General features: G+C 44.2%; 1 protein-coding gene across 1 annotated transcript; it reads left to right on the top strand.

Annotated features, from left to right (window-relative positions):
* The first annotated feature begins 4,326 nt into the window (after positions 1-4,326).
* LOC139557449 (serine/threonine-protein phosphatase 4 regulatory subunit 2-A-like) lies at positions 4,327-12,954 on the top strand. The gene is made up of 9 exons (XM_071372264.1): positions 4,327-4,573; positions 5,043-5,124; positions 5,407-5,577; positions 5,720-5,813; positions 5,996-6,033; positions 7,153-7,227; positions 7,544-7,684; positions 9,426-9,691; positions 9,845-12,954. Exons 1-9 carry the CDS (start codon positions 4,540-4,542, stop codon positions 10,192-10,194), a joined length of 1,251 nt encoding a protein of 416 aa, XP_071228365.1. The 5' UTR covers positions 4,327-4,539; the 3' UTR covers positions 10,195-12,954.
* The last annotated feature ends 956 nt before the right edge of the window (positions 12,955-13,910 follow it).

Raw genomic sequence — 13,910 nt, 5'->3', positions numbered from 1 at the left:
TCTATTGCACTCCTCACTGCCCTTTCTTACCTGGACAAAAGGAACACCTACTGTATGTGAGAATGCTATTCATTGACTACAGCTCAGCGTTCAACAACATAGTGCCCTCAAAGCTCATCACTAAGCTAAGGACCCTGGGACTAAACACCTCCCTCTGCAATTGGATCCTGGACTTCCTGATGGGCTGCCCCCAAGTGGTAAGGGTAGGTAACAACACATTCGCCACGCTGATCCTCAACACGGGGGCCCCTCAAGGGTGCGTGCTCAGTCCCCTCCTGTACTCCATGTTCACTCATGACTGCATGGCCAGGCACAGCTCCAACACTATCATTAAGTTTGCTGATGACACAACAGTGGTAGGCCTGATCACCGACAACGATGAGACAGCCTATAGGGAGGAGGTCAGAGACCTGACTGTGAGGTGCCAGGACAACAACCTCTCCCTCAACGTGATCAAGACAAAGGAGATGATTGTGGACTACAGGAAAAGGAGGACCGAGCACGCCCCCATTCTCATCAACGGGGCTGTAGTGGAGTAGGTTGAGAGCTTCAAGTTCCTTGGCGTCCACATCACCAACAAACTAACATGGTCCAAGCACAGTTCATGCTTGGATCAAGTCGTGAAGAGGGCATGACAAAACCTATTCCCCCTCAGGAGGCTGAAAAGACTTGGTATGGGTCCTCAGATCCTCAAAAGGTTTTACAGCTGCACCTTCGAGAGAATCCTGACCGGTTGCATCACTGCCTGGTATGGCAACTGCTTGGCCTTCGACCGCAAGGCACTACAGAGGTAGTGCTTATGGCCCAGTACATCACCGGGGCCAAGCTTCCTGCCATCCAGAACCTCTATACCAGGCGGTGTCAGAGGAAGGCCCTAAAAATGGTCAAAAACTCCAGCCACCCTAGTCATAGACTGTTCATTCTGTTACCGCACGGTAAACGGTACCGGAGCGTCAAGTCTAGGTACAAAAGGCTTCTAAACAGCTTCTACCTCCAAGCCATAAGACTCCTGAACAGCTAATCAAATGGCTACCCAGACTATTTGCACCCCCCCTCCCCCCACACTGCTGCTAGTCTCTGTTCTTATCTATGCATAGTCACTTTAATAACTCTACCTACATGTACATAATTACCTCAATTACCTCGACACATTGCCTCTGTACCGGTACCCCCTGTACATAGCCCCGCTTTTGTTATTTGCTGTTGCTCTTTAATTATTTGTTATTCTTGTCTCTTACTTTTTTTGTGGTATTTTCTTAAAACTGCATAGTTGGTTAAGGGCTTGTAAGTAAGCATTTCACTGTAAAGTCTACACCTGTTGTATTCGGCGCATTTTACAATTTTTTTATTTTTTATTTAATTTAATTGGAGAGGATGGGAGGAGTGGTGGTAAGCTTTTGCTGGGATCCCGCCCATGTGGGTGTGGAGTGTAATGAGAATACCGATGTGGTGGCTAAGAGTGCTGTGAGGAGAGAGGGGGTAGATATTCAGGTCCCACTGGACCGCAGGGAAGACAAATTCTTGATCCGGGAAAAAGGCCTCGATCTTTAGCAAAAAGGGACGTCTTCCTTTGTGTCATTCCTTGTGCCCGGTTGTCATTCCTTGTGCACGGAACAGGGCTCCGGGCAGCCGAGCGGAAATGAGGGAAAACTCGCCTCCCTGCGGACCTGGCATCCTTTCACTCCCTCCTCTCTACATTCTCCTCTTCTGTCTCTGCTGCTAAAGCCACTTTCTACCACTCTAAATTCCAAGCATCTGCCTCTAACCCTAGGAAGCTCTTTGCCACCTTCTACTCCCTCCTGAATCCTCCTCCCCCTCCTCCCCCCTCCTCCCTCTCTGCGGATGACTTCGTCAACCATTTTGAAAAGAAGGTCGACGACATCCGATCCTCGTTTGCTAAGTCAAACGACACCGCTGGTTCTGCTCACACTGCCCTACCCTGTGCTTTGACCTCTTTCTCCCCTCTTTCTCCAGATGAAATCTCGCGTCTTGTGACGGCCGGCCGCCCAACAACCTGCCCGCTTGACCCTATCCCCTCCTCTCTTCTCCAGACCATTTCCGGAGACCTTCTCCCTTACCTCACCTCGCTCATCAACTCATCCTTGACCGCTGGCTACGTCCCTTCCGTCTTCAAGAGAGCGAGAGTTGCACCCCTTCGGAAAAAACCTACACTCGATCCCTCCGATGTCAACAACTACAGACCAGTATCCCTTCTTTCTTTTCTCTCCAAAACTCTTGAACGTGCCGTCCTTGGCCAGCTCTCCTGCTATCTCTCTCAGAATGACCTTCTTGATCCAAATCAGTCAGGTTTCAAGACTAGTCATTCAACTGAGACTGCTCTTCTCTGTGTCACGGATGCGCTCCGCACTGCTAAAGCTAACTCTTTCTCCTCTGCTCTCATCCTTCTAGACCTATCGGCTGCCTTTGATACTGTGAACCATCAGATCCTCCTCTCCACCCTCTCCGAGCTGGGCATCTCCGGCGCGGCCCACGCTTGGATTGCGTCCTACCTGACAGGTCCCTCCTACCAGGTGGCGTGGCGAGAATCTGTCTCCGCACCACGTGCTCTCACCACTGGTGTCCCCCAGGGCTCTGTTCTAGGCCCTCTCCTATTCTCGCTATACACCAAGTCACTTGGCTCTGTCATATCCTCACATGGTCTCTCCTATCGTTGCTATGCAGACGACACACAATTAATCTTCTCCTTTCCCCCCTATGATAACCAGGTGGCGAATCGCATCTCTGCATGTCTGGCAGACATATCAGTGTGGATGACGGATCACCACCTCAAGCTGAACCTCGGCAAGACGGAGCTGCTCTTCCTCCCGGGGAAGGACTGCCCGTTCCATGATCTCGCCATCACGGTTGACAACTCCATTGTGTCCTCCTCCCAGAGTGCTAAGAACCTTGGCGTGATCCTGGACAACACCCTGTCGTTCTCAACTCACATCAAGGCGGTGACCCGTTCCTGTAGGTTCATGCTCTACAACATTCGCAGAGTACGACCCTGCCTCACACAGGAAGCAGCGCAGGTCCTAATCCAGGCACTTGTCATCTCCCGTCTGGACTACTGCAACTCGCTGTTGGCTGGGCTCCCTGCCTGTGCTATTAAACCCCTACAACTCATCCAGAACGCCGCAGCCCGTCTGGTGTTCAACCTTCCCAAGTTCTCTCACGTCACCCCGCTCCTCCGCTCTCTCCACTGGCTTCCAGTTGAAGCTCGCATCCGCTACAAGACCATGGTGCTTGCCTACGGAGCTGTGAGGGGAACGGCACCTCCGTACCTTCAGGCTCTGATCAGGCCCTACACCCAAACAAGGGCACTGCGTTCATCCACCTCTGGCCTGCTCGCCTCCCTACCTCTGAGGAAGTACAGTTCCCGCTCAGCCCAGTCAAAACTGTTCGCTGCTCTGGCACCCCAATGGTGGAACAAACTCCCTCACGACGCCAGGTCAGCGGAGTCAATCACCACCTTCCGGAGACACCTGAAACCCCACCTCTTTAAGGAATACCTAGGATAGGATAAAGTAATCCTTCTAACCCCCCCCTCCCCCTTAAAAGAGTTAGATGCACTATTGTAAAGTGGTTGTTCCACTGGATATCATAAGGTGAATGCACCAATTTGTAAGTCGCTCTGGATAAGAGCGTCTGCTAAATGACTTAAATGTAAAATGTAAATGTAAAATGGATGCTAGTAGTAAGGGAGGCAATCCCTAACAAAAAATGTGCAGTCAGCATGCAGTATAACTGCAGTACATTGTAGTATAACTGTAGTTATAATGCAGTATAACTGCAGTATGCTAATAATGCTGCGTCCAAAAGAACACCGTTATTTTTACTGCAGTAACTTTGAAGTGTAACTGCTGTTACAGTGCAATATAACTGCAGTACATTGCAGTTATTCAGCAATCACAAAACAGCAATCTTTTTTTGTAAGGGATTTTATCCCGTGCATCGATCATTAAAGGAAGAGGTGGGGAGTATGGGATGTAGGAGAGAGGAAGTTCTGTGGAGTAGACTACGGTTTGGGCAGACAGGTTTGAATGCCACGCTGTGGATGATGGGGAGACATGAAACAGGTCTATGTGGTGAATGTTTAGTGGAGGAAACGGTGGAGCATGTGTTGATATTTTGTGAACTGCATTATGTAGATAGGGAGAGATTGCGTGAAAGGGTGGGGGGGTGTTTAGGGCTCTATTTCACTTTCTTAGAGGAACAGGACTAACGAAGATAATTTCATGTAGGTAGGCTGTGACTGGACTCACACTCCAGTACAGTAGGTGGCGGGGAACGCACCTTAAAAGTTGGATGCGATCCGCCAAACCAATCCCAAAGAAGAAGCCCGGTTTGCCAGACATACTCTGACTGGACATGCCCAGTTGAGTGGGTAGCTAACGTTAGCTAGCAAGTGTGTGACAAACGGCGCCATAAACTCACTGGGATGCATTGTTGCTAGCTAGCGGTAGCTAGCTTTTTCTGATTTCCTGTCGCTGGTGTGTAGGGGACTTCGGTTGCCATAAAATAGCTTACGTTACAACCATGGAAATCGACACACTTTTGGAGTGTTTTACGGGTAAGTCAACTCGCGTGTGCTGATTTTCCGTATATGTACATGATTAACTAGCTACATTTGAATTTACAAGCGTAACGTTAAGTAGCTGCATATATTATACTCGTTGGACGGCTAACTTGGCTAGCTAGCTTGTAGCTTTCAGTCGAAATTGTTAGCTAGCTAACTCGCGCTAGGCCTATTTTATTTAGATAACGTTACTGTACTTGTATAATTCAAAACGTATGTGAATAGGTGTATTGTGTTGAAGCTATTTTACCCACATTGTAGTTGCATAGTTATCCGGTCGCTGTAACCTAGTTTATGTTAGCCATGGATGGTTAATTAGTTTTCTAGCTAGGTAACGTTACTGTTAGATCGCTAACGCAGTGGTTGCCGTGCAGTTAATTATTGGTGCCTGCTAACGTTACCCTGCACTGCAACACTGCACATAACTTGAAATAGTTTCATATTTTCATGCATCTACGTTCAGACTTCGAGAAGAAAGGGAAGAAAGATGCCTGCCCTGCCCTGGATCAATTTCTGTGTCATGTCGCCAAAACGGGAGAAACGATGTGAGTGTCTGATAAATGATCCCAACGGTGCCAGCCACTTTTCTAATGAGAAGACAATGTGTCAATACAGGATATAAATAAAACGACTGGTAAATTACAACTCGTGGATAGTCATATTCCAGAATTCTCGATATGTTACCAAATCCAAAGTTGTTTGAGGAGACATGATTGTGTGGTCCTAAGACTGGTAGTTATCACAGCATCAAGGCTGCATCTCTGTTGGATAGGTTATAAGGTGTCTGATCTAGAGAGGATAACTTTTTGGTCTCTCATCCTTTCCAGGATTTCATGGTCACAGTTCAAAAGTTATTTCCTGTTTAAACTTGAGAAGGTAATGGATGACTTCAGAGCCTCGACACCAGACCAGCGAGGGCCAGCTAATCCTAATGTGGAGTACATTCCGTTTGAAGAGATGAAGGAGAGGATTCTCAAAATCGTAGAAGGATACAACGGGTGAGTATCCTCTACTAACCAGTGCTGAAACGTCTAATAAAACTATCCCTTTTCTTGTTTTACCAGTAGGTCTTTGTGTAGCCCTAGTATACAGCCATGGTGAGGAAAGTATACCTTCTTGACAAATATCCATATTTTCCAGGATTCCGTTCACCATCCAGCGTCTGTGTGAGTTACTGACTGAGCCAAAGAGGAACTACACAGGAACAGACAAGTTCCTCAGGGGAGTGGAGAAGGTAAGTATCATCACTTCTACTGACATCATTTCTCATAATGGGTGTTTGAATGAGGGTATTAAGCCTAGTAAGAATACCTAAGTCACATACACATGTCCTTGTGTTGATTTAAACAAGTTAGAATTGCTTGTATTAATATACAATATAAATGCTTGGGGATTGATGGTGTTTATGTTTTGCAGAATGTGATGGTGGTCAGCTGTGTGTGTCCTACATCAGAGTAAGTATTCTGTCATGTTTCTCTACCCTACCCCTTTAGTGTTTTTTTTTTTTATAGCAAAACATACTTTAAAGGTGCTAATGTACACAGGATTTTTTGCATTGTAATTACAGAAAATATCGGTGGCTAATAGTGGAATGATAGTGCTTCACAGTATTACAGTGTTGCATTTTGATTCACTGTGATATTCACTTGTTGATTTCTTCCGCCGGTGTGGCATCTTTTGTCAAACTGGGAAAGCTGTTCTGACTTTGGCTGTGTTATCTAGTGGAAATCGCTAATTTCCTGGTTGCTAAAATTCTACACTGTTCGCTCAATTTCCACTTATCTGAGAAAACAAGCACTCAATATTGTAGGGAATCATTGTACCATCTAAATCGCTGTGAAAGGTATTTTCAGCAACAACAAAAATCATATTTACAGCTGTTTGAAGCTGGTGGACCAAAAAACGAAATTAACTTGTTTTGGTTCACCCTCTTCAAACAGCTGAAAATATACTTTTTTGTTATTGATTTAGATGGTACAATGATTCCCTACAATATTCAGTGCTTGTTTTCTCACAGAAATTGTGAGAAACTGCTTCCGTCCCTCTCCTCGCCCCTACCTGGGCTCGAACCAGGGACCCTCTGCACACATCGACAACAGTCACCCTCGAAGCATTGTTACCCATTGCTCCACAAAAGCCCAGGCCCTTGCAGAGCAAGGGAAACAACTACTTCAAGGTCTCAGAGCGAGTGATGTCACTGATTGAAAAGCTATTAGCGCGCACCCGGCTAACTAGCTAGCCATTTCACACAGTTTACACGAACAGTGTAGAATTTTAGCAACCAAGAAATTAATTTCCACTAGATAACACAGCCACAAAGTCAGAACAGCTATCCTAGTTAGACAACAGATGCCGCACCGGCGGGCAAACATCAATAGGCGAATATCACAGCCAATCACAACACTGTGGGTAAGCAATACTGTGAAACACTATCCTTCCACCATTAGCGCCAGATATATTATGGAAAAGTGCTGAAGTTACAATGTAAAAACCCCAAAAAACAAATCCTATGTATAGCACTTTAAAGCTAACAATCACTTGGATTTGTTGAGTCACTCTGCCTCTTTTTAAAGGAAAAATGAGGCAACCAGTGTAAACAGAATGAATGGAGTGATGTTCCCTGGCAATACCGCTATTTATTCAGAAAGGTGAGAGATACCTGCTTGTCAATGGTTAACTTTCAGTTATGCTATAAAAATTTACAAAAACATAAAACCGGGATAAGGAACCCAAATGAAACCCAGCAGTCTTTCTTTCCAGGGATCCCAGAACATAGGGGGAGAAGGTTTACTAATTTACTCATACCAAATATGATTGTCAGACAGTGGGCAGCACTGTACTGTTGCTTGAATGAATCTCCTTGTTATTAATTAAATTAAATTGCAATATGGATTCAGTTGCGACAACATTTGATTGTATGAAAGTATTAGATTATGCAGAGATTATTTTCTCTCCTTACGGTAGGAATGTAAATGGACCAGGCACCCCAAGGCCACTGAACAGACCAAAGCTATCACTATCCACCTCTCTGGCTACAAACGGTCTCCCTGACAGCACAGAAGATAAGGAGCCACTCACAAAACAAGAAGAGGAGCATGTTGTCAGGTAAATAGCATTGTGTGAAAGCCAGGTGACTGTCAGCAGAAATATAATGCCCTGATAACACGTGTAAATGTTTTATAAGATATACAGTGGGGAGAACAAGTATTTGATACACTGCCGATTTTGAAGGTTTTCCTACTTACAAAGCATGTAGAGGTCTGTAATTTTTATCATAGGTACACTTCAACTGTGAGAGACGGAATCTAAAACAAAAATCCAAAAAATCACATTGTATGATTTTTAAGTAATTAATTTGCATTTTATTGCATGACATAAGTATTTGATCACCTACCAACCAGTAAGAATTCCGGCTCTCACAGACCTGTTAGTTTTTCTTTAAGAAGCCCTCCTGTTCTCCACTCATTACCTGTATTAACTGCACCTGTTTGAACTTGTTACCTGTATAAAAGACACCTGTACACACACTCAATCAAACAGACTCCAATCTCTCCACAATGGCCAAGACCAGAGAGCTGTGTAAGGACATCAGGGATAAAATTGTAGACCTGCACAAGGCTGGGATGGGCTACAGGACAATAGGCAAGCAGCTTGGTGAGAAGGCAACAACTGTTGGCGCAATTATTAGAAAATGGAAGAAGTTGAAGATGACGGTCAACCACCCTCGGTCTGGGGCTCCATGCAAGATCTCACCTCGTGGGGCATCAATGATCATGAGAAAGGTGAGGGATCAGCCCATAACTACACGGCAGGACCTGGTCAATGACCTGAAGAGAGCTGGGACCACAGTCTCAAAGAAAACCATTAGTAACACACTACACCGTCATGGATTGAAATCCTGCAGCGCATGCAAGGTCCCCCTGCTCAAGCCAGCGCATTTCCAGGCCCGTCTGAAGTTTGCCAATGACCATCTGGATGATCCAGAGGAGGAATGGGAGAAGGTCATGTGGTCTGATGAGACAAAAATAGAGCTTTTTGGTCTAAACTCCACTCGCCGTGTTTGGAGGAAGAAGAAGGTTGAGTACAACCCCAAGAACACCCTCCCAACCGTGAAGCATGGAGGTGGAAACATCATTCTTTGGGGATGCTTTTCTGCAAAGGGGACAGGACGACTGCACCATATTGAGGGGAGGATGGATGGGGCCATGTATCGCGAGATCTTGGCCAAAAACCTCCTTCCCTCAGTAAGAGCATTGAAGATGGGTCGTGGCTGGATCTTCCAGCATGACAACGACCCGAAACACACAGCCAGGGCAACTAAGGAGTGGCTCCGTAAGAAGCATCTCAAGGTCCTGGAGTGGCCTAGCCAGTCTCCAGACATGAACCCAATAGAAAATCTTTGGAGGGAGCTGAAAGTCCGTATTGCCCAGCGACAGCCCCGAAACCTGAAGGATCTGGAGAAGGTCTGTATGGAGGAGTGGGCCAAAATCCCTGCTGCAGTGTGTGCAAACCTGGTCAATAACTACAGGAAACGTATGATCTTTGTAATTGCAAACAAAGGTTTCTGTACCAAATATTAAGTTCTGCTTTTCTGATGTATCAAATACTTATGTCATGCAATAAAATGCAAATTAATTACTTAAAAATCATATAATGTGATTTTCTGGATTTTTGTTTTAGATTCTCTCACAGTTGAAGTGTACATATGATAAAAATTACAGACCTCTACATGCTTTGTAAGTTGGAAAACCTGCAAAATCGGCAGTGTATCAAATACTTGATCTCCCCACTGTATATATATATATAATTAGAGCAACTGGTTCTGATGTTTTGACCCTTCTTTTAGTGATTCCTCGGTATCGGAAAGTGATGCCACACAGAGCAGTCCGATGAAGACTAAGCATCCGGAAGAGGATGCAACGGAGGCAGAGAGCCACGAAGTCAAGAGGCTGAAGTTTGACAAAGACATGGATGAAGAGGAGGATGAGGTAGACAAGGAGATGTCATGTCCTGCACCTGCCCAAAGTTCATCAGACATGCCAGAATCGTCAACAGATGTTGTTGAGGAAGAAAAAGAGAAGTCTGCTGATATGCTCACCACAGACGATCATGGTATGTATTTTGTACAATGGGGCATTTTCAAATCACATTATGTGATTTGTGAAAGGGAAAATGACATGAATCTAAAAATAACATTGCTAAAATGGATTCATTGATTTATGGAAGGAGGTAATGGTATTATTGTTCTTGCCTTCTGTCCCCCAGAGCCCTCCAGTACTCAGACAGAAGATCCCTTTGATGACGAGGAAGAGCCATCAGAGAGGGAGGCTGAGTATGGCCCCATCCACAGTCTAAAGAGTGACAGCACCATGGACCAGTCAGAGGAGCAGCTTGCTCAGTCAGGGAATGATCTGAGTTTAGAGGAACAGGATGAAGGAGATTGCAGTGACCCAGTAAGTAGCAGCAGTAGCAGCAATGGGGAGGGAGCACCCAGTGAAGAGCCGGTCCCCTCTGCGTCTCCCAGCAGTACAGCTGAGTCGTTGGCAGAGGGCGCTGCTGCAGAAAACTGTTCGGAAAGCTCAGAGATGGCAGATGAGCCCATGGAACAGGACTAACCTGAGGCTGAGGGGGCCCCCCCCCCCAACATTATTTTACACTGTATATTGATACTGTACCAAACCCAGGAGATCTCTGTACCACCATGGACCTGTAATCTCCCAGCACAGGGAGGCTTTTTGTGAGGCCTCAGAGGATTTTCACCCTCAGGTCTCTTCACGCCTTTTTTGACCCACCCACCTCCTGACGGCCACACATCAGTCCGTTTTTAAAAACTGGAACTTATCATTTAAAGTTCCCCTCCAGCTAGTTTTTTTTTTAAAGCCTGTGGCATTCAAAAAAACGACTCAGCTGTACTTTTTTTATCACCTTGATAGTTTTTATTTCTCTCATGGATCATTGTCATTTTAATATTTACTGCTATTTTAGACACCAGTTCTAAAGCTGTTTGGTTAACATTGTGATAAGGAATGAATCAGCCACTTCTGTGTGTTGTGATCTCAATCTGTGGTGAACGTATCATGTTGGCCGGCCCAGTTAGGGTCTCCTCTGGATCTGTGGGATGCCTTGGGTTTTCCCTTGGTAAAGCTACCGTTCACATCTATGTTTAAATTTTTTATATGGTTGTCCATACTTTGGAATGTAAAGTATGAAGGATTGTCCATGACACACATCTGTTCCATAAAACCACTGGAAGCCCTTGTCCTGCAAGTTTGGTAATCTTGCAAAGTTAACATACTGAAACCATGGATTGCAACCAATCCTCATGTACTATTGCACTCTGATTGAACAAAACAGATAGTGCTTTCAGAAAGTATTCATACCCCTTGACTTATTCCACATTTTGTTACAGCTTGAATTCAAAATGGCTTGAATGTTAACACACAATACCCCATAATGAAAACACATTTTTAGAAGTCTTTGCACATTTATTGAAAATGAAATAAATATCTAACTTACTAACTTACACACCCCTTTGTTATGTCACACCAAACTGAGCTCAGGAGCAGCCAACTTCCTTTGATCATCCTTGAGCTGTCACTGCAACTTGATTGGAGTCCACCTGTGGCCAATTCATTTGTTTGGACATGATTTAGAAAAACACCTGTCTATATAAGGTCCCACAGTTGTCAGAGCAGAAACTATACCATGAAGTCCAAGGAACTGTCTGTAGAGTGCCGAGACACGATTGTGATGAGGCATATATCTGGGGGAAGGGTATAAAACAATTTTAGAGTGTTAAGTTTTTGCGAGCACAGTGGTCTCCATCATTGGGACATTGAAAAAATATAGAACTACCCAGACTGCCTAGAGCTAGCCGTCCGACCAAGGCAAGAAAGACCTTTGGTAAGGGAGGTGACCAAGAACCCAATGACCACTCTGACAGAACTACAGAGTTCCTTGGTTGAGATGGGAGAACCTGCCAGAAGGACAAGTCTTTACGCACTTCACCAATCTGAGCTTTATGGGAGAGTGGCCAGACGGAAGCCGCTCCTAACAAAAAGGCACATGATGGAAGGCCTGGAGTTTGCAAAAAGGGATATGAAAGATGGAGCATAAGGAAACATATTCTGTTGTCTGATGAGAGACAAATTGGCCTGAATGCAAAGCGCTATGTCTAGAGAGAAACAGGCACAGCTAATCACCCATCTAACACCCTACTGTATAGCGGTGGTGGCAGCATCTTGCTATAGGGATGCTTTTCAGTGGCAGGGACTGAGAGACTGGTAAGGATACCGCAAACAATTAATGGTGTCAAATCCCTGATGAGAACCTGCTTCAGAGTGCAAATGACCTTGGACTGGGGTGAAGATTTACGTTCCAACAGGACAATGACCCCAAGCATATAGCCAAAGCAATGCTGGAATGACTTCAGAACAAGAGTTTGAAAGTCCTTGAGTGGCTCAACCAAAACCCATTGAAAATCTATGGAATGACTTGAAGATTGCTGTTCACCACCACTTCCCATTTAACTTAACAGAGCTTGAGAAAATCTGCAAGGAAGAATGGGAGGAAATCCCCAAGTCCAGATGTGCAAAGCTGATGCAGACGTACCCAAGACGACACAAATCTGTAATCGCCACCAAAGGTGTTTTTACAAAGTATTGACTCGGGTGTGAATACTTATGTAAATTATATGTATTTATTTTTCAATACATTTGCAAAAATGTCTAAATGTTTTCACTTTGCCATTATGGGGTATTTTGTGTAGGAAAATTGAATTCAGGCTTTAACCCAACAAAATGTGGAATAGGTTGAGGGGAATGAATACTTTCTGACAGCACTGTATAGCTGTGAATCAATTGCTCTAAACATTCCAGGAGCACTCTATCCCATCGTTCTCTACCTTCTCACCTGTTGCTAAGTCTTCCAAAACATCAGAAGACAATAATATTGCCAATTTCCTGATTTCTGTTGTCTGACAGTATTGAGTGAATGCTTTTCTGTTGACCACAGTTACTGTCAGTTTTTGTGTCCGATTTACTCAAATGGTAAGAAAACATTGTGTACTTAAGTTCTCACAATCTTTTCAATTGAATAAAACTACATTTGTCAAATTGAAATGTCTATATCAGCACTAAATGTCATTGATCACAAGAATCTTGTTTGATTTTATTTTGAGAGTTTACTGGCTGCCATATCTTTACCAGTTTCTGCAACTGTCTTTTTATATATTAGGATAAACATTTCTGTAAAGTAGATTTTGTAGATTGTAATATGTGTTCACTGCCTTTGTGAAACCGATTGATATCTCTGTAAATTTAATGATTGGCTTTCAGCACAGTATTCATATGAAGCAATAAATGCTAACATTTTAAGTGTGGGGTTTGCTTAATTTGTATCAGTACGTTTTTCAAATAACTTTTGCCAACTATGAATACATCCTTTGAATATATTATGTCCTTATCTGTACATTTTCAGAGAAAGTTATGAGAGTATCTCCAGATGGCCTTGACACTCAGGCTAATGATACTTATCCGTGTCCCTATGAAACACCTAGTCAGCAGATTACATGAGCCAAGATGTGCTAGACGGGGGTGTTCAGTCAACACACTGGGAATATCTCAATTGCATATTCCTCGCGTCCTCAAAATCCAATGGCGGAGGTCAGAGGGGAGGGACCTCTGGCTTTCTCCTCCAATTGGTTTTGAGGAGGAGCTGGAGAGAGGATACAAGCAGTATGCAATTGAGATCTTCACACTGTTCAACTATAGGAAACAAGGACAGTCAGTCCCACAAGTGTGTTTTTCCAACCTCTGCCTCCTGCAACCTGTCTCTTTAGTGTATATACATTTGATAAATGTTTCTCATATCGATATCAGGATTTTCATGTCTTCCATTCAAAAATGTAACAAGGGGTATTTGGAGACACAGTTAACTGGTAAATTGTTAGGCCTACTACTGAGCCATGGAATACAATAATAAATGTTGATCATAAAGTTGATGTACTTATGACATAATTATGCTGCAACAGAGACACAATGTGTACATTCTGTCACACAGGTTATCAAGGAAGGTCCTAGAAATAGCATCACCTTAAAGAGGGATTACCAAATGCCTGGCCTTTATGAGTCATCAGATTTGCAAACAAAAAGGAGGATCCCATGTAAGGGACATTGTGTAACTAACTTTGGCAAGACATGAACTTCATATTTCACCACGGGAATATACTGGGTCCTGCCTGTATATGGCTCAATGTAATTCTCTGTAGAGATGACATGGTACAGTTTTCTGGACCCTGATTAAACCTAGTCCTGGATGAAAAAATCATTTT

The sequence above is a fragment of the Salvelinus alpinus genome, chromosome 28 (genome assembly GCF_045679555.1).
Source record: "Salvelinus alpinus chromosome 28, SLU_Salpinus.1, whole genome shotgun sequence".
Lineage (NCBI taxonomy): Eukaryota > Metazoa > Chordata > Actinopteri > Salmoniformes > Salmonidae > Salvelinus > Salvelinus alpinus.
This window is presented reverse-complemented; position numbering and strand designations above follow the sequence as displayed.

Bases quoted from the DNA above. Each gene is read 5' to 3' on its own strand.
- LOC139557449 (XM_071372264.1), top strand. From the start codon at position 4,540: ATGGAAATCGACACACTTTTGGAGTGTTTTACGG. The intron at 5,578-5,719 runs GTGAGTATCCTC...CATATTTTCCAG, and splicing joins ATCGTAGAAGGATACAACGG to GATTCCGTTCACCATCCAGC. The intron at 6,034-7,152 runs GTAAGTATTCTG...CTCTTTTTAAAG, and splicing joins TGTGTGTGTCCTACATCAGA to GAAAAATGAGGCAACCAGTG.